Raw genomic sequence first — 27957 nt, 5'->3', positions numbered from 1 at the left:
GGCGGACCTCTGACATCACTGTGACTCAACCATAACCGTATAAGGACTTCTTCCCAATGCAGCTATACCGTACATGCAAATTACGGAGTGTGTTGTCTAACCGCTAACGGTGTCATCATGACTTCTTATAATATAAGTCATGACGACACATCGAGGTTAGAACTATTTCTGTTTCTTTTTCTATACTTCTTCCCTTTTCTGGAAAAAAAATGAGCTTGTATGAAAAGCAATTTGTGTGTGCTGTCTTTACCCTGATGTACCTGCAGTACTTTCTCTTTCTCTCTGGTGACTGAATCTCTCTTGTGGAATTAATATCTGGTCTTATCAACACAGGACCGCAGTAGAAACAAGCCCTCTTTTTGTGTTCCTTTTAACAATATACTGTATTGCACACTGTTAATAAAGTATTCAATCAATCAATAAATTAATCAATCAATCAATCTTATTTTGAAAATCCCTTTTAAACAAGGCAGGAACACAGACAGCCTCCGATGAGCACTCCTTCCAAGTGGACAACAAATGAATCGGCCAATCACAGGCCGTCCAAGAGGGTACGAGTGACATCATCATCATACCCGGAAGTTATGTGGGAACGCCTACTGAGTGGCAAAAAAAAAACCTTTCTGGCCTTGACAGCCCATACATCTAAACAGAAAAGTATTATCTGATTGCATTAAACAACGTTAAAGATGGGGTGCCATGATTTCCCCCCCCTAAACATGATTATCACGTATTATGATTATACTAGGAGGAAGATTTTTTCCAAAAAAAAGTGTTCAGAAAGATTAGGTTTTTATGTGGCCTCACCCACCAGTTCATTAGGTATGCCTCGTTGTCATGGTGGGTGGTGACCCAGCTGAAGTTAGCCACACCCACAGTGTTGGGTGAATGGTAAAAGGGGAGGGGTTGATTCTATGATGTAATTGTATCTGTGTTTTTGGATCGGCACTTTTGACCCACAAGGTGGCAGCCTCCAGGAAAAATAAATAAATACAAAGGGAATACATAATTGCTCATAACAACATAACAACCACACCAGGGGGTCTAATGAAGAACTGTCAACCTCCTAGACACATGAAAAACAGAAAAAGTACAACACTATGGCACCACCTCTTTAAACAACGTTAAACTCACTTTGCCACGCACTTTGCCACTCGATTTGCCACTCACTTTATGCATGCATGCGCATACCCTTCATAACTTAAGTGTCTGTCTGCCATTCCTAGGAAAAACAATATGGCCTCTGGGATTCTACAGTATTCTCCTCCTCTTTGACTGGGACGGGATCTCATTCCAATTCTAATATCACTGTTTCAGTTGATTCATTATTTTTATGAATTATTAATGATGAAGGGAATCAAGGAATTTGACGCTGAGCTGTCCATGGTACTGAGCGTGCACATAATGCATTTCAATATAAAATACTACGGATGCAGAACCAAGTTTACTTGTATAGTGTAGCTGCCAGTATAATTGTTTATTTCTTATTTTGGTTCTTTATTTCCTATTTTCGTTCTTTATGTTTATATGCCCATGTTTGTGCCCATATGTATAAGTTATAAGAAGTATTTATTTATTTGTACCAGAAATGGTTATGCCCGGAACTCCTTATAGTCTAGCTGGGACTCGATCCTGTTAGTGGTTGCACTTCCCCCCACTTGAGTGGAGATGCGGGAGGAAGGTATGTTTGTCCTGGATCTTTAATACAAGAAGTGAATATTCAACATTATGTGGGTTTGAACGTATGGTTAATGAAATTACTCTTATTGCAGTTGTGTTGCTGTAACAGTCTGTCCATGGGCAAATTAAGCCATTCCCTTCTAAAGTCAATGCAGCCAGCAAGTTATATTGATTGTTTGTTTGGCATTTGCATGGTTTCATTGCTCGTTTGTACAATTGTTTTGTTTCTGTTTATTAATGCAATTGTTTGTTGTTTTATGCTGTATTTCATATACTGTAGTTCGACGGTTTGGATTGTTTGAGCTGTGAGAGCGCTTAAATAAAACGATCAGTATGCAGAACTACGGTGTCGTTCATGACTGGAGGGAGTAACATCTAGTATGTTTAAACTGTAAGAATATACACATATATTAGTATATCCCCCCAACATACGGCATTGGGTCACAGGTCAGAACAGTCTCTTGTTCCTGTGACACCAAGTCAAAGTGAGAGTTAAACAAGGAAACGTGCAGGTTCATTATGAACAACCCTGTGTGTGTGTGTGTGTGTGTGTGTGTGTGTGTGTGTGTGTGTGTGTGTGTGTGTGTGTGTGTGTGTGTGTGTGTGTGTGTGCATGCGTGTGTGCGTGCATACGTCCGCATCTGCATGTGTGTGTGTGTGTGTGTGCATGCACATGTGTAAATATATAAAAACGGAATCGAATTCCATATAACATATTATAAAATGTTTGTCTAGCAGAGCATGTTTATAGTACTATATTGCATGTTGTAATGTACAGCACATACATGAAGTGAGTGTGTGCGTGCATGTGTGAGTGTGTGTGTGTGTGTGTGTGCGTGTGTGTGTGTGTGTGTGTGTGTGTGTGTGTGTGTGTGTGTGTGTGTGTGTGCGTGCACGTCTGTGTGTGTGTGCGCGTGTGTGTGTGCGTGCGCGTGTGCGAAAATGAGGAAATAATAGCCCAACTGTCCTTACTTCTCACTTTCTGTACCAAACCCACCAAGCTGTCTTTACATTAACCTTCCATGCGGTGCACAACAAACAAACAGCTTCACAGGCTTCACACCCAGCATGCACTAAACTGGACATGCAGGGTTAAAACCGTTCACACGAGTCTCAGACCTTAGGCTTTTATTTTTACGATTGCTTTAAAACTCAAATTAAAAATAACACAGTCAGTGAAACCTGAAACTCAAGTAGCGAAACCTCAGCCTACATCTACCAAACTGTTTGTGCAGATCTTGCAGATCTTCTTCTCACCACCAACTCCATACCTATACTTCTCTAAATTAGAAACAGAAGTCTTTTTTACGTGTTCCTGCAAAACAATGCTATAGCAACGTATTGTCGTTGTCGGTTGGAAATCTTGTCCAAGATGTCCAAAACCGTTTGTTTGGTATTTATCATTTTTAAAATGATTTGAACTATAGTGAAAACAGCAGATCTACAAGCACACACACCTCGCTCTACGAGGCGTTGTGTGCTTGTAGATCAGCTGTTTTCACTACTTTTGTGTGCGATGGCCATACGATGAAGCAGTGCTTTACTTTGCGAAAAAAGGTACACATTTGAAACTTGGAGATAATGAGGTTTCTGCCCGACAGTGACGATATGGGACCTTGTTCTGGCTGATATCAACATATACAGTATGTAACATGATAGAGGAGTTGGGGGTTATTAATGGACAAGAGTATATCCTGTGTTATACTGTATTATGTGAGTGTACGTGTGCAGTGTGCTTCAGCCTTTTTTGGTCAGAAATGTACGTTTCCTTTTTTCATTTTGTATTACAAGGGTTTTCAAAGTGGGTGACGGGGCACCCTGGGGTGCCGCGACGGCAGTCCAGGGGTGCCGCGAGATAATTTGATAATATTTGGATTTTTTTTTTATAATTTAAACATGAAGTACAAAGTTATTTTCAGTCAGTTCTAACCAAAATGGCTGTTATCTCAACGTTTTACTCGCAACATAATCACTAAGATATCGTCACTGTCGGGCAGAAACCTCGTATCTCCAAAGCCCTGCTTCATCATACAAGACTGTCGTACAAAACTAGTGGAAACAGCCGATCTACAAGCACACAACGCCTCGCGATGCGAGGCGTTGTGTGCTTGTAGATCTGCTGTTTTCACTAGTTTTAGATCATTTTATAGATGATAAATACAAAATGAACGGTTTTGGACATACAAGGTTTCCACCCGACAACGACGATATGCTATAAATATAAGGTGCTGGGAGTGAAAGTTATAATGTAGGGGTGCCTCGGATTAAAAAAATATTTATGGGGTGCCCTGAGACCCCTGACCTATGAAATGTTAACTAATATGTTACCACAACATTTACTGAACTAAACTAAACTCATATCACTGTGGCAGCTGTCTGTGTGACATGTGTGAATGTTGAAAGGCCTTTATGTGAAAATAAATCTACATAAATGGAAGGCAACGCTGACGTAAGAGGAAGAGGAAGGGACCCTTTCAGGCCACAGAGCTGCTATCTTGAACGTCTCGGGCCAACATGTTGCTCGGTAAACACAGTGACCTCAACTATAGCCACTCCAAACCGTGCATGCCTATTACTGGGTGTAACATTCTGAAAATAGCAGATCTAAAAGGTTTAAAAAAAAAAGGCCTGCAGATGGGCTGTTTACAGCAAAGAGGATATGGCGTACAGTACAGTGGTTCTCAACTTTCTCAGGCCACGACCCCCAAAATAATCATATTTTAACTGGGGAGCCCCCACCACCCTGACGAGCACTAAGAGTTGAGGCGTTACATTTTGTATAACACGGTTCTTGTGAAGATAGCAGATCGTCTATTTTCACAGTTTCTGCCTCGAATATTTGACAATTTGGCCAATGTTTAATCTGTCATTAAAAAGTCCTTAAATTGTCACTTTAGAAACGTGCGTATACGCTCTATACACTTTTTGTTGGTTTGTTTACTGTTGAGTGAGGAAAACAATGTTGCACATTAAGTTAATCATCTGGGGACCACCAAAAATAATTTGGGGACCCCCCTGGGGGTCCCGACCCACAGGTTGAGAACCACTGGCGTAAAATACCGTGGTTCTCACGGGGGGGGGGGGGGGGGTCAGGGCCCACTGGAACAACTCAAAAGCTTTTGTTTATTTTAATGATCAATCAATCAAACAATCAATCAATTGATTGTGTTCCGGCTTGGATCAATGGAACTAACATAGTATACTTTAAGCTCCTATTTTCTTTCAACGTTTTAAGGAGAAAATAGGGCCAATGGGACAGGAGTGCACAGCAACGGTGAGGAGGTGCTGCTGACCACGGGGGATACAGTACACTAGTTGAAAAAAAAAATGTCTTCCTCAGGTTATGCTAGACCAGGGGTCTTCAACCTTTTCAGGCCAAGGACCCCTTAGCTGAGAGAGAGAGATGAAGCAGGGACCCCCAGATTCCACACAGTTTCATTGTTTGACAGCACAATCATCAGTGTATTTTGGATTGATGTCAATTTGTGTCATCAGATATTTAACCACTTGAACCTCAATTAACAAACTTGACCTTTCACTCTGTAGTCTGCTCTTTTTCCCCTCTACACCAAACCTCTTTGCTGAAAATAGCCGATCTACAAGCTCACAATGCCTCACAGTGCGAGGCATTGTGAGCTTGTAGAGCTTGTAGATCTGCTATTTTTGGCTAAAGTTCTCAGAATATGGACGTTAGGGTTCAAGTGGTTAACATAAAAAAGGAGAAAAAAGGTTTCTATCACACAAAGATTTGAAGGACCCCCTGTAGTAACTCGGAGGACCCCCTAGGGGTCCCCGGACCCCCTGTTGAGGACACCTGTGCTAGACTGAAGAAGACCTATGTCGAAACGTTGGTAAATTAAGAATAAAAGAGTTTATTGCATCGTGGCTACGAGTTATGCAACCTCCTTTAAAGAGAAAATAGACCATGGAATTGTTTCTACATCGTTTTTGTAAATGTAATTTCATATTACCATAATGGCCTTAATGTTTTGCCAATTATTTGGGGGCCCACAATGTAATATCATCACATTACGGCCCACATGTTGAGGATCACTTGGTGTAGAAGAGGGAAACACTAGTCTTAGAATAGAGTCCTATATGTACTCAACTATAAGTACATACTGCAGGGGCGTCACAAAGGGGGGGGGGGGGAGTGGGACTGAGTTAATAGGGCCCAAGGTGGAGAGGCCCTAGTAACTTTAGCTATTGAAAAATAGCAGATATACAAGCTCACAGCGCGGCACTCGGTGCCGCGCTTTGAGCTTGTAGTCGTGAGATTGTGTGAAATTCTTTGACTATATGTATTTTTTAAGCAAACATTTGTAACTCAAATTTTGCTTCTGGGGGGGGGGGGTCCCTGGAACTAAATATTTTGAGATGGGGGGTCCGTGGCCAAATACATCATCTTGGGGCTCCTTGACATGAAAAGGTTTGAGCACCACGGACATGGACATTCACTAGTTAACATTCATGGAGGGCCCGCAGTGAATCCTTGTACCCAGGGCCCAGAATTTGGTGTGACTCCCCTGACATACTGTAGGGGTTCAGTGGTTAGGTACAGTAGCTTGTAGGGGTGTAACGATATAGTAACTGTATCGAAATATCGTTTTTAACTTAAAAAATCGAAGTAGATCGGAATGAAAACAGCTAAAATCGAATCGTATCGTTTAATTTTGTATCGTATCGAATCGGCAGTGCAAAGAATCGATTGTATCGATACTACCTACTTGTGCATTGTATTTAGCATTTTTAAGAAGAAAAAATTAAAAGGAGGGGTTTAATTACTTTTCCTTTCCATATAGCTACACTGGTCTATCGATAAATGTGTGTAATCTCTGGGTTCATGTCAAGGTGCACGTTTGTCAATATACAACGTCCATGTATTTGGCAGATAATCACTGTGTTTACTCATTTATATCCATATTAATACATGTTTCCCTTAAAAACCAGCACTATCCACACCTTTCACACAGATTTAATTTCTTTGCTAAATAGTTACTATATCGATTTTAAATAATTAAATCGAATCGTATCGCCAATTCGCCATGAATGAACCAATATCGTCCATGTATCGTATCGTCAACCATATATCGAGATATTTATCGAATCGCTATTAAAATGTATCGTACACCTCTAGTAGCTTGTTACATCATAGAGCACAGTTTAGGGCAGAGGTTCTCAAACTCTTTAGTCTCAGGTCTCCCCTGTAAATAACTCTCATAACTTTCATCCACGGCACCCTTGAATTATATTTGTTACTTCATATTTACAGAACCTTAAATTTATGTCAAGTATGTACGTACAGTATATCATATCTTTCCCCCTATACATTATGCCAGGAGGAAAACTTGAGAGAATATGTGCCACAAACCACCATTTGATGACATTTAGCCAGATCAGCCGGAGAATCGGAGCAGCAGGAGCGGTTTTGCAGTCGCTTAATCGCACTGTTGTGAAGAAAAAAGAGTTGAGCCGTAAGGCAAAGCTCTCTGTCTTTCGAGCAATCTTCGTTCCCACTCTCACCTATGGTCATGAAGTGTGGGTCATGACCGAAAGTATAAGGTCTCGGGTACAAGCGGCCGAAATGAGTTTTCTCAGAAGGGTGGCTGGTATCTCCCTTAGAGATAGGGTGAGAAGTTCAATCACCCGCGAGAGACTTGGAGTAGAACCGCTGCTCCTTAACTTGGAAAGGAGTCAGCTTAGGTGGTTCGGGCATCTAGTACGGATGCCCCCCGAGCGCCTTCCTAGGAAGGTCCTCGATGCACGTCCCACTGGGAGGAGACCCCGTGGCAGACCTAAGACCAGATGGAAGGATTATATCTCCAGACTGGCCTGGGAACGCCTTGGTATACTCCCAGAGGGAGTGGAGGAAGTTGCGCAGGATAAGGAAATCTGGAAGTCTCAGTTGGAGCTGTTACCCCCGCGACCCGATTCCGGATAAGCGGTTGAAGATGGATGGATGGATGGATAGCCTCCAAAACGTTCAATATTTTACTATCATTTCATACGATTTTGCCCACAATTCCGTGCTTCATTGGCCAACGTTGATCAAAATAACAATCATTCCACAATCTCTAATTGTCTAGACTTCTGGTCAATTAAGTAATGCAGATGTTTAACAATAATGGTCCATTTGGTTTCATTTTACGCTCTCAAGAGTTACAGTTCAATCGGCGTCCATTATGTTTGGACCAACGCTCCATCATTTATAGCTGGGGACCACCTGGAACCCCCTCAAGGACCACTAGTGGTCCACTGGTCCCCGGACCACTGGTTGAGAACCACTGCCCTATAGCTGACAGAGAGATGAAGCAGGGACCCCCACTCTACATATCTAATACATACAATTCAGCAAACACAAAGTGGTGGCAATTCTCAAACAGAATGTTTAGCTCGATTCTCTCACAACACCTCTCACAAACATAGCCACCACGTCAAACAAGCGTGAAAATTTTGCACTGTCCACATTTTAAACATGCCACTCTTTGAACCGCATTTATTTCAATTTAACAAAGTTTCGCCTTTCGCCTCACGCAGAGCAGCCAGTCCTGAAGGAGTATCTTGACAGTGCTCATAAACTGGTCACCAGAGTATCAAGTTACAGAGGAGGGGGGAGGGGGGAGGGGAGCTGAGCGGAGGAGAGAGAGAGAGAGAGAGAGAGAGAGAGAGAGAGAGAGAGAGAGAGAGAGAGAGAGAGAGACGGGGAAGGGCCCGGGGAGCTGAGCGTCCGTATACACCATGTCATCGCATCACCAATACCTTTCACAAAACTTTTTTTTTTTTTCAAAAAAAAATGAACTCTAGACTTTTGCGGCCCGAAGGGCCGCAAACTTCTAGTTGTATACATTTGTGTTGCAGATAAGAAGTACTTTCATAGATTTCATAGATTTGTTTGACTGCACTCTCATCCTCCTGTCAAGGATGCCTCACACAACGCCTCGCGATGCGAGGCGCTGTGTGCTTGTAGATCGGCTGTTCACTAGTTTTGTGTGACAGTCTTGTATGATGAAGCAGGGCTTTACTTTACCAAAAGACATACACATTTGAAACTTGGAGATACAAGGTTTCTGCCCGTCAGTGACGATATTTTAGTGATTATGTTGCGAGGAAAACGTTGAGATAATAGCCATTTTGGTTAGAAGAACTGACTGAAAATAATATTTTTTCAAGTGTCCAAATAAATTTCAAATATTATCAAATGATCTCGCGGCACCCCTGGACTGCCGTCACAGCACCCACTTTGAAAACCCCTGGGCTAGCCTATATATTCACCCAGTGTTCACCCCATGTAAAGGACACTATATGTTTCAAGTGGTTAAGCAAGTGGAAACCAAGCTGTAAGAGTCGTTTCAGAGGCTGTTTATTTCAGCTCACATTAGCATAAACCACAAACCACAAATGTCCAAAATGTAAATGTTAGCGACTGTGTGTGTGTGTGTGTGTGTGTGTGTGTGTGTGTGTGTGCGCGCGTGCGTGCGTGCGTGCGTGTGTATTCGCTTGTATTATTATGTGAGGGCCACTAGTAGAATTTGAGAAATAGTTATTGTGAAGAGACTGAAGACTTTGCCTGGTGCTCACAAGACAATGAATGTATTGCATGATTGTATGATTAAAAACAATGAAGACATTATAGCCTAATTATGCATTATTACAGATTATTAATGAGTACTTTTACCTTAGGTTGTGATGCGAATACTTTTGTATTTTTACTTAGGTAAAATTTTAGGCTATTATATGCAGAACTTTTGCTTTTAAACTATTGCTACTTTTACTTAAATAATAATTATAAAACGCAAATTGTAGACATTTCTTATTGAGACTGAGTCCCCATCTGGAATAAATTGGGGTACATTTACTATAATCAAATTTTTGTTTTAGGAATGCGACAAATACAAAATAAATATTATTGAACTCAAGTCTCCATGGCGTGAGTAATCAATAGGAGAAAAAAAAAGTCATTTCGGGGGTGAACTTACTCCTTTAATACTATCTGTAGCTACTCTGCTGCACAGAGGCTGTCCATGCAGAGTTAAATGTGAATAAGTCACCTTGCACTCTGCATGCAGCAGACTCTGGACAGCCTGCATGCAGAGACAGAGTGCATGGTGAGTTGGACTCCAGAGTAGAGTTAAATGTGTGTTAATCATTAACTAATGAATGGACTCACCTTGTACTCTGCATGGAGAAGCTCCAGAGCTCCAGGGTCTCTGGTGGAGGAGCGCAGCTGTTGAAGCAGCGCCGGCAGGTTCTCCATCATCAGATGATCTGATCTGTCAATGAAACACAACTAAACTACTGCTGCCTGCTGGAGCAACGGTCTGTCTGTCTGTCTGTCTGTCTCTGTCTGCGACCTGCTGTCTGCAATGAATGACTGACTGACGCACGGACTTTGTTTGTTTCCGCTTTACCAGTAAACTATTACCATAGAGAGAGAGAGAGAGAGAGAGAGAGAGAGAGAGAGAGAGAGAGAGAGAGAGAGAGAGAGAGAGAGAGAGAGAGAGACAGACAGACAGACACCATAAACATAAAGTCTGTCAATCATCTGTGAATTATTGCACAATGCTCTAGCATGTCTATAGAGTTATTCAAATGTGGTAAAAAAAAATATAGGCGTACACAAATAAATAAAAAATAAAAAAAATATTAAAATAAACAATTTTAGTTTTTCACTTATCTTTAATTGCTTTAAAAGCAAATAATATACAATCTGTACTTTTTACTTAATTTACCCTTAGTACTACAGTATGATTGCAATGCTCCACAGCTCATACATTAATAGCCCTGAATACATGACTATAGATATGTATTCAGGGCTAATACATTAAATACACGCTTGCATGTTTGGCAATAAAGCTCCTTTGAATGGAATTGAATTGAACTACAGATATATTTTTAATTGAACATAAAAAATACAATAAAAAAATTAAAGTCTGTTTAAATCTTTGAAAAATAATAATTCTATTTCGCTTTGAAAATATGTCAGAGGCGTCAATTGGGTATGGCAAGCTATGGCAACTTCCACACCTTGCTACAGTGGGGAAATAATACAATGCAATTGTCATCGTGCCTGTTGCTAAGGTGCCATACCTTAGCTTTTGCTGAACTGACGCCGCTGCGGGATGTCGGCACTAACTTTCGGAAGCTCTCTCTCACTTTTGGAGTTTTATTGTGAAGGAGTGGAGCGGAAGCGCCGTGTGCATCACACAGTGAGCGTGTTGTTGCTGCTGCTGTCATGTCATTGTAGCAGCAGCAGCTGTAAATAAACCTCTCTTAAAGCTCCATAAATGGTTTAAAAACATCAAATAAACCCTCATAACGACATGTCCATGATGTCTCAGGCTCTGAGCGAGGAGGAGTTCCACCGCATGCAGGTAAACACGCTCTTTAATGTCTCTAAATGTCCTCCACAACATCAATATAATGTCTGTGGTCCATCCTGTGCTAACATCATAGCCTTACGTTAAGGCGCCCCTGCCGTGACTTTCACATGTTGACATGGGCGTCACAATGTGAAAGTCACGGCAAGGGCGTCTTAATGTAAGGCTACTAACGTCACTGCTAACCCACAGGCTCGTGACTTCAGTTCTAACATCGCTCGAGCCCTTTTATTTATCTATCCTGCCTTTCAGGAGAAAATGACGTCATTATATCAAGAAAACGCTATTATCTTTTTGATTTTATCCCCCCCTCCACCAACATACGTCAACACTTTATTCAAGGTGATGAAATGACGTCATTATTTAGTGCTGCTGCTGCTGCTTATGTGACGTTTATTATTATAGCTGCTGCTTCGTTTAGCACGAGAGAGAGAGAGTGTTTGTTTGCGTCATATGTATGATGTCATGATGATGATGTGAGGTGAGGGTCTGTCAGGCTTCCTTCAGCATCTTTTCAGCAGAGCTAACGTTATTAGCCTGCTGCTAGCAGGATGGATGGAAGGATGGATGGATGGATGCTAGTGGAAACTGACTCTGTGGTAGCTAATGACTGAAGAGAGGGTGCCATGCCATTGGTCTGACATCTCATTGTTCCTACATCCCATTAGTCCGAATCTGGTCAACGTTAACCTGGTGAAAAATACTATGTCTAAACCTAAACCTAACCTCAGTAAAACTATGCCCAAACCTAACCCAACCCCTAACCCTCACCTCAGTAGAACTATGCCTAAACCTAACCCTAACCTCGGTAAAACTAAAACTAAAGTGGGACTGATGAGATGTAGGACTAATGAGATGTAGGACTCTTGGGCAGTCCCCAGAGAGAGAGAGAGAGAGAGAGAGAGAGAGAGAGAGAGAGAGACAGACAGACAGACAGACAGACAGACAGACAGACAGACAGACAGACAGACAGACAGACAGACACAATTTCAATTCAAAGACTTTATTGGCATGAGAAAACATGTGTTTACATTGCCAAAGCATCAATACAATACAGTCAAAACAAAACATGTACAACTGAATGGGGTGAAACAGTTTTCATGTATGGAGATTACTGGATGCAGACAGTGCATAGATATATTCATACACAATGGCTAATGGTCTTTAAGGTGGTTGTGTTCCATTTGATATCCTTCTCCTATCACAGCAGCTCACATATCTTGCTGCTGTGTTTTGCACATTGTTGTACTTCACCCAGCAGATGTGGGATTTAGTTTTATATATCATTGGTCATGTTTTCTAACTCTCCTTGAGTGGTTATGATCAGATGAGACACACACACGACACCTGTGAACTGTCTGTTTATACACAAACACACACAGACAGTCTATTATTTAAAGACAGATAGACAGGTGACTGTCTGTGGAGGGGTCTTCCTTTCATCTGACAGTTAGCTGTTGAGGCACCTCCTCCCACTCTGCTGTGTGTGTGATGCTATAGTAGTAATAACAACAGTTATGTGTGTGAAGTCTGTTTAGCAATAAACACAGTAGAAGACAGAGAGAGAGACAGAGAGAGGGGCGGCAGTGGTAGAGGTGCCAGCTCAGGGGTAGAGTTGCCATCATTAGAACACGGAGGGTTCCCTCTTGAAGGGTTCCCAGTTCGATCCCGAGCTCCCCCAGAGTAAAGGTGGTTGCACACTGCTGCGTTTTTCGTTGCGAAATGCGTTTTTCAGGGCAAGGAGAGAGAGAGAGATAGAGAGAGCGAGATAGAGAGAGCAAGGGACCGAGTGGTGCGCGAAACGGGCGGCAGTGTGCAAACGTAACTGACATAACGTGAGGTTGATTTTTTAATTGCGGGCTCCGAAATTCACTCCGATATTCGGCCCGAAAAACGCAGCAGTGTGCAACCAGCTTTAGTGTGGAAGAGTCCGTGAGCAAGACTCTGAACCCCTAGTTGCTCCCAGTGAGCAGGTTGGTGCCTTGCATGGTTTCCTCCGCCATCGGTGTATGAATGTGTGAATGAAATTAATGTGTGTGTGAATGGGTGAATGTTATGCACCATCTCTGTAAAGCGCCTTGGATGAAGGCGCTATATAAATGCACCTTTTACCAGAGAGACAGAGAGAGTCTTCCTGCTAGTTTTAGCTTGCTAGCTTCCATGGGACCAGACCTAATGTCAGTCATGGGGTCTGGCAAGGCATGCACACACACACACACACACACACACACACACACACACACACACACACACACACACACACACACACACACACACACACACATGCACACACATGCACGGACACACACACTGTACACACTGGCCCCAGTTGTCTTATAATAGAATACAATTGAATTGTATACAGACAACTAGTCGCTACAGTGTGTTTGGCAACAGACAGAATAGAACAGAAATGAGAAACCAGTGGAGTTGACAGGAAGGTGATGTTCTATAGCTCAGTGATTGTCAACCTTTTCCACTTCTAGGACCCTCAGTTTGATATGCATCATCCCATGGACCTCATCTAGTGTTGTTATTTATTATCACTAGTCCTTGCCCGTTTGAACATAATATATGCTCCGAATTATGTGCAGTTTGGGTTATTATGGGGTGTGCAGTATATGAGGGATTGAATGTAGGAGTCTCAGAAGTAATGTTGGAGAACCCAGACGTATCAGTGATGACAGTCATCTCCTAATTTGGGCACTGTTTAGATAGATAGATACCTTTATTATCCCAAGGGGGAAATTCAGTTGTCCAGTTGTAGCACAGCAGTATACAGTTATTTACAAAGTTACAGAGAAGTAAGAAAAAAAGATAGATAAGAGGAAAAAAACAAGAGCAGTACAGTTCCAATAAAGAGAAGGTGCATCAAGAGAGGGGGCGAATAATATATAAGTATATAAAGTGTCTTACAAAAAGAGACCATAGCAGTCAATGCTAGTTAGTGCAACAAGTATCTCACTGTCATTGTTAAACAAAGCAAAATACTCAGAAACTACCAACACAACCTAATAGCGCAATGTCAAAAATCAGTGCGAAAGAAACAAAAAAACAGCTCAGAGAAGAAGTAACTAGTTTAGTAGTATCAGTGATGTCAGCATGTGTGTTTATCAGACAGACATCGGACAGACAGACACTTGGTCGTTTATTAGTAGGATTTTTTTTTTATCTCTGAGATCCCAATCTCTCTGTTAATGTAACTCAGAGAGTGATCACTCTCAGAGTTACAAGTTACCGTTGCTGTAGATTTAAATATCCAGCCAATAATCTGTTACACCACAGCTCTTATGTTTCCTGTGTGCTCTTGAGGCAACTCTCTTCCTTCCACTCCTGCCGTTTGTGTTGTGTTAAGAGTTTTACCAACCGTTAAATTGTCCCAACATAAAAACTAAGTACCATGGTCACTGACTGACACAATGCATGGGTAAACGTGTCCCACGTTAGTCCAATCATGGCAGTGGTAGAACATATAGAAATTGATAGATTGAATAAATGCTTTAATAGGTACAGTCAGAGGTTGTGCTAAAAGGACAACACAAAAAGCCCTATGCGTCTTGTATCCTTTGACAGACTAGGAATAATGAGAGGGAGACAGTGTAGGAGAGACAGACAGTAGGACAGCTGAGAGGGAGACAGTGTAGGAGAGACAGACAGTAGGAAAGCTGAGAGGGAGACAGTGTAGGAGAGACAGACAGTAGGACAGCTGAGAGAGAGACAGTGTGTAGGAGAGACAGACAGTAGGACAGCTGAGAGAGAGAGACAGTGTAGGAGAGACAGACAGTAGGACAGCTGAGAGAGAGACAGTGTGGGACAGACAGACAGTAGGACAGCTGAGAGGGAGACAGTGTAGGAGAGACAGACAGTAGGACAGCTGAGAGGGAGACAGTGTAGGAGAGACAGACAGTAGGACAGCTGAGAGAGAGACAGTGTGGGACAGACAGACAGTAGGACAGCTGAGAGGGAGACAGTGTAGGAGAGACAGACAGTAGGACAGCTGAGAGGGAGACAGTGTAGGAGAGACAGACAGTAGGACAGCTGAGAGAGAGACAGTGTAGGAGAGACAGACAGTAGGACAGCTGAGAGAGAGACAGTGTAGGAGAGACAGACAGTAGGACAGCTGAGAGGGAGACAGTGTAGGAGAGACAGACAGTAGGACAGCTGAGAGGGAGACAGTGTAGGAGAGACAGACAGTAGGACAGCTGAGAGAGAGACAGTGTAGGAGAGACAGACAGTAGGACAGCTGAGAGAGAGACAGTGTAGGAGAGACAGACAGTAGGACAGCTGAGAGGGAGACAGTGTAGGAGAGACAGACAGTAGGACAGCTGAGAGGGAGACAGTGTAGGAGAGACAGACAGTAGGACAGCTGAGAGGGAGACAGTGTAGGAGAGACAGACAGTAGGACAGCTGAGAGAGAGACAGTGTAGGAGAGACAGACAGTAGGACAGCTGAGAGGGAGACAGTGTAGGAGAGACAGACAGTAGGACAGCTGAGAGGGAGACAGTGTAGGAGAGACAGACAGTAGGACAGCTGAGAGGGAGACAGTGTAGGAGAGACAGACAGTAGGACAGCTGAGAGGGAGATTCTTCTTGAGATGAGCGTAAGAGTGTAGGAAAGACAGACAGTTGCAATAACCTGGACGTCTGACTCCCTCATTGCGAGATGGTTCTCAGAAATGAACAGTTGTGTTGAGAAGATGACTTATCTTCTGAGAAATCACACTTTGGCAACCCTATAGACCATATGGAAACATTGTCATTACCTGTGTCAAAGATGTTAGGTCATCTACAGCTACCTCAGTCTGGTGACAGTCTGTTTATTCTTCTTTTTGAAGCTACTTATTGTCTATACAGTATATTTGTGTTGTTTATTTTCTTTTTGGTACCTTTTTATTATGTTTTAATGGGCTGTTTTGTATGTATGTGGGGAGGGAGTTGGGGATTCTTTGTGTATGTGTAATTTTAAAATTTTAAAATAAAAACAGAATATTCCCCCAAAAAGGAAAGACAGACTGTAGGAAAAAGCTGTGAGGGAGACAGTGTAGCAGAGACAGACAGTAGGACAGCTGAGAGAGAGACATTGTAGGAGAGACAGACAGTAGGACAGCTGAGAGAGAGACAGTGTAGGAGAGACAGACAGTAGGACAGCTGATATAGAGACAGTGTAGGAGAGACAAACAGTAGGACAGCTGAGAGAGAGACAGTGTAGGAGAGACAGACAGTAGGACAGCTGAGAGGGAGACAGTGTAGGAGAGACAGACAGTAGGACAGCTGAGAGTGAGACAGTGTAGGAGAGACAGACAGTAGGACAGCTGAGAGGGAGACAGTGTAGGAGAGACAGACAGTAGGACAGCTGAGAAGGAGACAGTGTAGGAGAGACAGACAGTAGGACAGCTGAGAGGGAGACAGTGTATGAGAGACAGACAGTAGGACAGCTGAGAGAGTGTAGGAGAGAATCAAGACTAGGGCTGTCACGATTATAACATTTTACGTGACGATTAATTGCCACACAAATAATTGTGATTAACGATTTAATTGTGTTTTTGTTGCTGAACACTAGTGGAGGGTATGAATAAAAATGATATTTCTGTTTGGCTTTGAAGTTGCACAGGGACAGGACAGATATGACAAATAACCTAAATATACAAAATAATTATGAAATAATATTTAATAACTTCATTCTTTATTAATTTATGGTGGAAATAGCAGATCTACAAGCTCACAACGCATCACATTGAGATGCGTTGTGAGCTTGTAGAGGCTATTTTTCACTACTTTTTTGAAAGTGTTTGAAACTACATGAACATTTCTCAACATGTAAATGATGACAATTATGCAAAATAATTTCAATTACCTCAAATATTTGCGATTAGACGATTATGTAATAATAAGTGACAGGCCTAGTCGAGACAGACCTTAGTAGGAAAGCTGAGAGAGACAGCGTAGCAGAGACAGTAAAAAGTCAAAGGTGAGCCAGTGTAGTATAGGAGAGGGAGACAGTGTTTAGGAGAGACACAGCGTAGGAGAGAGACAGAGCGCTGTGCTAGTCATGTGCTTCTGATAAAAAAAAAGGCATTACACACGTGTACTTTATGGTGTGTAAGGAGAACTAAATGAAGGGTGAGGAATTCCGTTCAGATGATAGGAGAGGCAGTGAACTGGGTGTTGTCTGACTTTATTACACCATTACAGAGGTTTCAGTGTCAGTGTGCCCTTAAGTGATATTATTACGATATATATTTAACTTAAAGTCGCAGTGCCACGGTCTTATATTTCCTCCTTCATATTTAATGATCCTTGTGTTTTACTGGTAGGGCTATACTGTGTATCATTGCTGTGGGGTGGAAACCTTGTATGTCCAAATATGTCCAGATACTTTTCAGTATTCAAATACAAATATAGCAAAGGTTTTGAGTTTCTAGATTGGCTATTTTATATTTTTGTGTGACCCTGGCCTGTAGTTAGTATGACGAAGCTGGGAATTCAGTTACGGAAAAACATTCAAAGTTAAATGTCGCTTAGGGCTGTCACGATTTGACATTTTACATGACGATTAGTTGTCACTCAAATAAATGGCGATTAACGATTTAATTGTGTTTTTGTCGTTGATAATTACATTTCTGTTTGGCTTTTAGACTTTGAAGTTGTACATGGTAGATATGACACATAACCTAAATATACAAAGAAATTACTGACATATTTGATAACTTACTACTTAAAAAATAACTTTGATAGTGGAAATAGCAGATCTACAAGCTCACAACGCGTCGCGATGCGACGCGTTGTGAGCTTGTAGATCTGCTATTTCCACTATTTCGGACATTTTTCAACATTCACGATTATGACGATTATGACAAAATAATTGCGATAATTTCAAATAATCACGATTAGACGATTATGTAATAATTGTGACAGCCCTAATGTCGCTAACAGGTTTCTGCCTGACAACAACTATACAGTATGCTTGTTGCACATGTAGAGCTGTTAATACATGCAGCTATAAACTGTAGAGCTGTTAATACATGTAGCTATAAACTGTAGAGCTGTTAATACCTGTAGCTATAAACTGTATGCTTGTTGCACATGTAGAGCTGTTAATACCTGTAGCTATAAACTGTGAGGGGCAACTGGGTTGACCTTTTGTCAGACACGTGCATGATGAATTCAATGTCCATGTATCTCTTTAGATTTGTCAATCCATTTATTAGACATATGCCTTCTTTCCATCATTCAAAATCATAGATAGACAGATAGACGAAAGTTGACAAAACAAAAAGCAAAAACGCCAACCTGCGTGGCAACATGATCACGGTCAATAACTGTGTGCGTGTGGCCTTTCCCAGTGCACACCTGGGGCTCATCACCCACTGACTTCTAAGTACCAGTAAGACTCCCTAATCGGGAGATAAGCGACCGTCAGGTCGCAACGTGATTTTAGGGCAAAATGTGTAGGAGCAGTGTCCAAAAATGTGGTTCAAAAAATCGGCCTGATGGTGGCGCTATATGGGACATCCATATTGATGAGATGAGTGTAGACATACTGTGTACCGATTTGCGTGATTTTAGGGCAAAATCTGTAGGAGCAGTGTCCAAAAATGTGTTTGAAAAAATCGGCCTGATGGTGGCACTATATGTGACAGATCCATGTTGATGACATGAGTGTAGACATAGTGTGTACCGATTTGTGTGATTTTAGGGCAAAATCTGTAGGAGCAGTGTCCAAAAATGTGTTTTGCAAGAATCGGCCTCATGGTGGCGCTAGAAGAGGGCCATGTGAGAAATGAGGGGTGGGGTCTCCGCGTTGCCTTGGCGGACGAATAGGTACTGGTCCCGGCTCTCCCGGACGCTCCTAGCCCGAGTTACGGCATTTTATGTGAGCTGCAGTGGAGGGGGTCCTCCACTGGGGGCGCCACCACTTTGGCATCCGTTCTGGAGCACCACATACTGTGGTCGGTGGTGGTCCCCGGGAATTCCCTGTGAGCAGCCCCGTTGGGGTGTTCATTTGGTCATTTTTGCACATTTGGTCATTTTTTACATCTGGGGGTCCCCCAGGGACCTGGGGGTCCCTGGAGCTCCGGGGGTCCTTGGAGGTTGTAGTTTGGCAGGCAAGGAGTGTGTGTGCAAAATTTGGCATGGATCGGGGCAACGGTTGCGGAGATATGAGCAGGGCAATAGTGTGACGTGTGAGGTGTGACAGACAGACTGACGGACTGACTGACTCACAGTTTGTGGAGGTTTTGATAGTAAGTGCGACCTGACGGTCGCAATAACTGAGTAACTGTGGTTGCCGTGGTGATCAATGATGCTACAGCTCTGCACCTCTGAGTTTAAAATGAAACAAAATGTAACAATAAGTGTGTTTTGGCTCCAGCAGTACATTTAAGTTTTAATACTGTTTCTATCGATGAGGATCTGAGGATCCAAAATCTAGTGAAAATAAAATGCTGCATTTGATTTTGTCCATCCTCTTCTACTACTTTCATTTCATTTTCCTGGCTGTTAGTCTTGGATTAGTCTGGTAGGATTCACCTTGAAACATGGGCTGCATATTGTTGTAGTGTTTTTGGTTGGTTTCTGTTCTGAATGTTTTGAAGGTTTGCACAGGGCTCTACTTCCTGTATTGTCCCAGCTCAGATTCTGAGCCTGGGACAACTTCCTGCCCAGGAATATCATAGTTTTGGCCCAGAGGTTCTTCTCGCCCCCCTAGTGGCGAGAAAAAGAACCTCTGGGAACTCAGATTGGTCTTGGATGAACTCTCATCCAGACCAGTAGAAATGAACTATGTCTGACTGGTCTCTGCTCGTTCTCTCATCACAGATTGAACCAGTAGAACTGAAATCACGGACAATAGCAGTATATATTTATTATAATAATTATAAACCATGAATTGGTTTATTATGATTATTATGTTTGGTTATGTTGTTTATATATTTGGTCAATGAATGCGCGCGCGTGTGTGTGGATTATCGAATGACGGGCGTAGGGGCGGACACCTGTTTACCTCAAAAGCACCACCTGTTCACAGAACTGACAACACAGAGAGAGAGAGGGGTGTGTGTGTGTGTGTGTGTGTGTGTGTGTGTGTGTGTGTGTGTGTGTGTGTGTGTGTGTGTGTGTGTGTGTGTGTGTGTGTGTGTGTGTGTGTGTGTGTGTGTGTGTGTGTGTGTGTGTGTGTGTGTGTGTGTGTTTTTACTTTGTGATGAGTTTTAGCACCATTTACCTAAGTCATTTTTTGTTGTTTTAATAAACCCAGTTTGTCTCTCAGCGACTTGAGTTAGTTTGGTCTCCTGCAGTCGCATACACATGTTATTATAGCCAGGAGTAGGGATGGGACGATAAGAGATATTATCGTATATCATGATAAAAAACACTCACGATAATCGTATTGTGGAGATTTAATGTATCGTGATATCGTCCTCCGTCATGCACTGGGTTCAATTCAACCTTTTATTTGCTGAGCTGCATATCCGGTACCATTTAAACCCTCTATAATTGGTAAAAGGTACATATAATATACGTACTTGATACAGTCTTTCTTTCACTGTCTATCAAATGTCTTTGCCAAAAAATAGCCGATCTACAAGCTCACAATGCATTGCACACCTGGGGCTCATCACCCACTGACTGCGCTCACAACGTTGCGACGCGTAGATCTGCAATTTCTTTGGCAAATGTTCCGCCCAAGGATAAATGGATTTTGATTTTCGCGATAATGTCGCAAACCGCGATTTCTTTTGTCACAATAATCGTGATATGACATTTTCATATGGCCCCATCCCTAGCCAGGAGGACAACGTGTGCCAACTGTCTCTGGCTTCTTCAGAGCAGATCTTTTTTTTTTTTAAAGATTTGTTTTTGGGCTTTTTGCCTTTATTGGATAGGACAGTAGACTGACAGGAAATGGGGGAGAGATACGGAGTGACTTGCGGCAAAGGTCGCCCGGATCGGGAATCGAACCGGCGACGCCGTCAGGCATCGATGCCGAAATGGCAATGCCTATATGGTATACGCCTGGTCCGCTAGGCCACCAGGCGCCCCCTTCAGAGCAGATCTGTGTGTCAGCAGCAGGTCACCATGTTGCCACCAGTGCTGAAAGGATGTCCCTCTCTGAGGTGGCAGGAATGCCAGGCTACTTCCAGGGTAGTTCCTGGACAAGCTTGCCAACGTCATCTTGGCAAACGTGCTCGACTGCTCGGTGCGGCTTTGAACAGTCCAGTCGGTCCAGTGGACCTGCTTCACATGGCCCTCCAGTGCCTGCAGAGTGCAGAGCGCTCTTGATCTCAACTTCATTTGCATCTCAGTTGCAACTGAGGGCCAGGTTGTTGTTGAACATTTGTTGCTTTGAAAAGGCTTTTTTTTTTTTAAAGCATGAAAGACTTGCTTTGCTTTCTTTGATGCCATACCACCATCTCTGCAGAAACTCATCTGTTCTTGTGAGACTCACTGGCCAACCCGTCCTCTGTGGATGTTGACTGCATCACGGCTGCAGTGGCTCAGGAGGTAGAGCGGGCGGTCATCAGGGACTCGGAAAGGTCCCCGGTTCGATCCCCGGCTCCTCCCTTTGTGTCACCTGATCAACCACTCGAACCCTAGCGTCCCTCCCTATGCTGGGCATGTCATTTTAGGTGAACAAACTAGCAGATCTACAAAGAATAAAATGTCATTTATACATGGCATGTTATGTAGACAGATGCCAGGTCTTTGTTGAGCTGGCATTCTATAATGTGTTGTGTATAGTTTCAATTTACAGATTATAGATTTCTTTGTTGTTATTCTATTGTTAGACTGTGATGATAGGTTCTTATTTTACCTATGATCATAGATTACTATTTATATGCATTTGGTGTATTGCCTTGTGTCGTAAGGTGCTCTGGAGAGTGTCTGCTAAATGACTACATTTTAAATGGTAAATGTGTCCTAAGACATTGTGAGACGCTGTGAGGCATTTGCTAAAGAGTGGAAAAAAGGAGGGGGCAAGTATAGACCTTTTTCCAGAGCGCTGCCGTGTAGCTGCGGTGTGGGCGAGCGCACGCACGCACGCACGCACACACGCACACACACACACACACACACACACACACACACACACATATGTGCCGCTTATGGTTGTTGCACTGAGAAATGGGTCTATAGACCCCTGGGAGACCTGTAGTCAGTAGTGGCGTTTCCATAAAGCCTCTTAATGCGCATTAAGGGTTATTTGCTTAATTATTTTTACGGAAACGATTCAAAATTCCAATAGACTTTCATTATCCGCAAAAACCTTTATCCGCTTGGAGGAGGTGGATTTATCGAATAAACTACATGCTCATTTGTGAATGGAAACGGGTCAGACAATAAATGCGAACAGATTATGACGTTCTGGGTCCATATCATCCCACCACTTTCCCCTGCCGCTTAATGTCCATTGTATAGCGTTATCCCACAAAACAAACCGGGGAGTAAATTCCTCCCGTTTTCACCTCCCGGAGTCAAGCCATCCGTGGCTAACCCTTCCTCATCACACAGTGTTGCGTGCCAAAAGTGGCCGATTTACAAGCTCACAGCAGCTCGCACCCGCGTCTCCGCTGTGAGCTTGCAGATCGGCCACCTTCCAGAGGACGCTGAAACTTGCAGGATGAGTGTGCAGTGTGCACTGTGCAGCGAGTCACAGCAGTCGCGCTGTGCTCACGTCTCGAGTCGGTTCGGTCTGAAAAAATCAGCCGGATCAACTCATGCGAAATGGAAACATGCTAAATTCGCTTTGTCTTAATGTGAATTTCTGATAATTCGCTTCCTATTTTCGAATAAGCTTATGGAAACATGGCTATTGTATGAGTGATACAGTGTACTAGAGGGGTTAAGTGTCCCTGAGCTGGACACTTCAACCTTCAACTGTGTGGTCACTCTGAGCACAGTACACTACTGGGTCAATGCAGAGAAGCCATTTCCCCTGGGGATTCATTGTTCTCTAGCAGTGACTATCTCTGCTGCAACCAGCTCTGTTCTGATGTATTCTTTACTGTCCTCCGCTTGTTGTGTCGTTGCTGTTAAACATGGATCTAGGAGTGAGGCCATGTCTAGCAGGACATCACTCTGGTGCTGGCCTCTCTTCACTGGTTCCCGGTTCGCTTCAGAATTGATTTTAAGATTGTATTATTTGTTTTTTAATCACTTAATGGGTTGGCACCCCAGTATCTTTCGGAACTTCTAGAGGTTTATGATCCTCCAAGGGCATTGCGCTCCACGGGCCCCAAAGGGGTCTCACTTTATGGAGCACACTCCCCCTCCAAATCAGACTGACCCCTGTTATCGAGGTTTTCAAATCACTCTGCGCCCTAGCTTTTAATTCCATCTGAGAGTTTTCTGCTGTCCTTCTTTTGTTTTGTCTTGTTTTCTGTTTCACTGTTTTCTGTTTCAAATGCTTGTTTTACTGTCGTTTTCTGTATTTTAGCCTTTTCTTCCGTACAGCACTTTGTTAACTTTGGTTGTAAAATGTGCCATATAAATAAAGTGGATTGGATTGGATAGCAGCAGGTCGGCTGTTAACAGGGTCAGAGTATTTATCATCATTTAGCTTAAACACTGGAGGATGGCTCTCATCAGTCATCGTGTCCTTTTATCAGGTCACGTCAGAGCTGAAATTAGAAAGGTTTTTCGAAGAGCTAAATTAGAAGAGCTAAACATCTGTGGCAGTATCCAGTATGTTATGTTAACACTTGACTTTACACTAATATTCTGACAATCTGAATATTATAGACTCACGCTGCCATGGTGGCTCAGGCCTTGTACAGTATTTACTGTACGGCTTTGAGCTTGGTCCTTTGACACAAGCTTTCTCCTCCCCACAACGATCTTTGTATATGGCTATGATCTCTACTGTCTCCAGACAAATACCAAACTGGGTGTTTAATACACTTCTCCCATGAGCTCATCATGTAATAAACCTCTATGTCAGTGCCAGGTGCCGGGTTTTCTTATCAGCTTTAAGGATCTGAGATACTTTGTCTTTTCACTCCCTGGATATGAGGAAGTGAGGAGTACTGTAAGTGAAGTTCAGCCTGGGCAGAGAGGCAGTGACCATTTCTCTTTCTTTTCCACATGCTTAGAGGTGCTTAGAGTTCCGAAACATTTTAAAGGGGAAGACCACCCATTTTCAATATTGAAATATGTCATTAATATACCTTAGAGGAGTTGTGTGGAAATAGAAAAAAGTTCCCCCCCTTCTGTGTTGCCTAGAACTGGAGGATTTATTTTGGGGTTTGTATTGTAAAGTACAATGTGTGATGTCATCAAGTTGTACTTTACAATACAAACCCCAAAATCAATCTTCCAGTTCTAGGCAACACAGAAGGGGGGGAACCTTTTTTTCTATTTCCACACAACTCCTCTAAGGTATATTAATGACACATTTCAATATTGAAAATGGGTGGTCTTCCCCTTTAACGTCTTGCACACATTGGCACAGCTGCGTGCAAGCTTGTAGATCAGCTATTTATGAATAGCCAACGCTATATTATCTAAAATGACACGCATGCTTTCCCTGTTTTAATGGGGTAAAAAAGGGTGCAAGCATTAGGGCTACATACTCGATAACACATCTATTGAGCAGCCGGTATCAATAAGCTTCGGGCTTATCAGGCCTGTTATCCAGCATAATAGCGTCCCATGACGTCATGTTTAAACAATCAAGACAAGAGGCGACCAAGAAATGAGTACAGTACTATTCCTAATATAAAGCCTGTTAACACTAATGAATTGTTGTTTTAATGATTGGCAACATAATGTTTTACTTTTGTCAATTGTCATCTTCATATAGATGGTGGTCAGCCACAAACTCACTGTCACAACAACTGGACAATAAATAAAGTTTACCAGTTATGTTCAGAATTTGTCGTCTCACATCTTTCAACAAAATATTAGAAAACGCTCAATAGTGGGCTCGATAAAAGCCCGGCTCAATAGAGCAGTGAAGTCATGACGTGACTCGCTCATCCCCCGGTTCATGGAAGTAATTTCTCTATGGAGAATAACATTGGGTCATCTTAAAATCGTCTCATATAAGCATTGTGGTCCAAAAATATACAAACGGTCTGCGCGATATTGTCGGGGAGGTGGCTCTGTATGGTTTATGATAGTCAGTCACTCATATTTGATAAAAGCCTGTTTCTAGCGAAAATGTAACTAATTCGGCGACAGTAACATTAGCGTTTTCTCACCATCAGTTGATTCTTAGTTTCATTCTTCTGGGTTCAACATGGTATTGATCCCATTAAGGCTTCTATTCACCTGGGTTCAAATCCCAGGAGGACGTTAGTTAGAGATCACTCACAGCTTTTAGCGTTGATATGTAAGTGATCTGAGAGCAGTGCTGCTGGATGGTGTCTACTTGAGAAAGACACCCGACACTGCTGTGTGAATGTCCTCTGGATCAACAACACAGGACTCTGTCTCTGAATAATACAATAAGAATGGAATTCAAATTCATGATTTAAATTCATTTCATGTCACTACTGGTCTTTCTGCTTGACTTTGTGTGAACTCATCGATTTAAGTCAATAGCAAGTAATCGGTAATCGATATTGTAATGAAATAAAAAAGACGAATGATCCCATTATGGTTTATGGGAGTGTCATTTAAGACTTGTGAATTTGTAGAATTTGAGAAATAGACCATTTTACTGGTCCTCACAAGATAAATGGTTGTTTCGTCGTTAAAAAAATATTTTGTAGAGATAGGTTTACAATTGGAATAAGACTCAGGTTTGGGTTAGGATCAGGAGGATTAGACAATTAGAAGATAGCTTTAGCGGTTGGTGATTTTAGTAAAACATGATGTATACATTTATACATAAACACAGTTGCCAAGTGTCACGCACAGAACAATTGCCGATCTACTAGCTCCCAACGCGTTGGGAACTTGTAGCTTGTAGATCTGCCCCTTTTCTGCTCTAGACTTACTGTTAACAATGCCCCCAAAAGTATAAGAATGTCATTCATAACTTTTGAATGACGTTATTATTATACTTTTGGCGGCATTTTTAACTGTAAGCCTAGAGCTTACAAAAAAGGGGCAGATCTACAAGCTACATTGAGCTCCCAACGCGTCAAGAATGTCATCCAAAGTTTTAATGTCTTCAAAAGAATAGTAATATAAACGTGTGTGCGTGTGCGTGTGTGTGTGTGTGTGTCTCTCTCCAGGCTCAGCTGTTGGAGTTAAGAACACAGAACTACCAGCTGTCTGATGACCTGAGGAAGAACACAGCAGGTACAATACATCCTTTTATTCAAGTATTACTGCAGTAGAAACAGTTACATTATAATATATACCATGTATCAATTACTGTATGTTAGGGTTGTACAGTATTTCGGTTTAACGGTATAATACAGTGTTATGAAATGTTGACGGTCTCGAAAGCCAAACCGCCAAAACCGCATGTGTGACGCCCACGCATCTGATTGTGAACGTGTTTACGGAAGCAGCAGAAATCACTCATCATTAACAGCTGGAGGGAGACCTGGTCTCAAAAGAAATGCGACAGCTCCTCTAACCAAATACAGACTACAGAGGCGAGGCTTAGCTTGTAGTGAAAAACAGTGGATCTACAAGCTCACAACGCAGTGCACGGTTGACGAGCCACAAGCTTGTAGATCTGCTTTTGGCACGCGACGCAGTCATACGGCCGAGCTAATGGCTTCGTTAGCCAACTTGTGGCTATAGTTGCCGTCAAGGGAAGAAAGGGAGTCCCATTTTTGCAGGTCTATCCGTCTATCCGTCTATCAGTCCGCGTGTATCAAACAAGCCTTGGTTAAAGTGGAGACGACGGAGGCACGCCGTCTTAAGCACACCTGATCCACGTGAGACACCACCGAGCAAGTTAAAGCGAGCGATGTCCACTTGAGCTGATTCACCACTGATAGAAGTTTTAAACAGGCACCCCCGCGCAGCCAATCACAAGCTTCCGTGGGCGGGTCTTGCCTTAACCGAGGTGCTTTTTTGATAAACGTGGACTGAAAAGAGTCCCGTCATCTCAGACCAGATAAAAGCATGTTAAAACTTGAAATGTATAAAACCGTGTAAAACCGTATACCGGGGATTTTGGGGGTGGGCCTAAACCGGGGGTTAAGAAAAAATGGAAACCGTACAACCCTACTGTATGTCTATGTTTTATGTCTATAAAGCTTTTGTATCTTGTCTTCCAGAGCTCAATGCTGTTCGTCAGAAGAACATTGTTCTCGAAAGAGACTTTGTCAAAGCGCAGAAGGTTTGGAACGCATAACAACATATCACTACATACATCTCCCATAACAACATATCACTACATACATCTCCCATAACAACATATCACTACATACATCTCCCATAAACTATACACATAACAACATATCACTACATACATCTCCCATAAACTATACACACAACATATCACTACATACATCTCCCATAAACTATACACACAACATATCACTACATACATCTCCCATAAACTATACACACAACATATCACTACATACATCTCCCATAAACTATACACATAACAACATATCACTACATACATCTCCCATAAACTATACACATAACAACATATCACTACATACATCTCCCATAAACTATACACATAACAACATATCACTACATACATCTCCCATAAACTATACACATAACAACATATCACTACATACATCTCCCATAAACTATACACACAACATATCACTACATACATCTCCCATAAACTATACACACAACATATCACTACATACATCTCCCATAAACTATACACACAACATATCACTACATACATCTCCCATAAACTATACACATAACAACATATCACTACATACATCTCCCATAAACTATACACACAACATATCACTACATACATCTCCCATAAACTATACACACAACATATCACTACATACATC

The 27957-nt window shown here is 42.4% G+C and overlaps 2 protein-coding genes across 4 annotated transcripts in view; one reads left to right on the top strand and one right to left on the bottom strand.

Annotated features, from left to right (window-relative positions):
* The window catches only part of ptpn18 (protein tyrosine phosphatase non-receptor type 18), a 47998-nt gene extending 37967 nt beyond the window's left edge, over positions 1–10031 (bottom strand). The window contains exon 1 of the mRNA XM_080733373.1: positions 9848–10031. Coding sequence (XP_080589499.1) covers positions 9848–9937 — 90 coding nt within the window. The 5' untranslated portion in view covers positions 9938–10031. The remainder of the gene's footprint in view (positions 1–9847) is intronic.
* Positions 10032–10904: 873 nt separating this feature from the next.
* The window catches only part of gripap1 (GRIP1 associated protein 1), a 134854-nt gene continuing 117801 nt past the window's right edge, over positions 10905–27957 (top strand). For all 3 annotated transcript variants that reach the window (XM_080733371.1, XM_080733372.1, XM_080733370.1), the window contains exons 1-3: positions 10905–11051; positions 26236–26302; positions 27238–27299. In XM_080733371.1, coding sequence (XP_080589497.1) covers positions 11001–11051; positions 26236–26302; positions 27238–27299 — 180 coding nt within the window. In that variant the 5' untranslated portion in view covers positions 10905–11000. The remainder of the gene's footprint in view (positions 11052–26235; positions 26303–27237; positions 27300–27957) is intronic.

Source organism: Nannobrachium achirus, assembly GCF_963921795.1.
Source record: "Nannobrachium achirus genome assembly, chromosome: 9".
NCBI lineage: Eukaryota > Metazoa > Chordata > Actinopteri > Myctophiformes > Myctophidae > Nannobrachium > Nannobrachium achirus.
The sequence above is the reverse complement of the archived record's forward strand: the minus strand, read 5'-3'. Positions and strand labels throughout refer to the sequence as shown.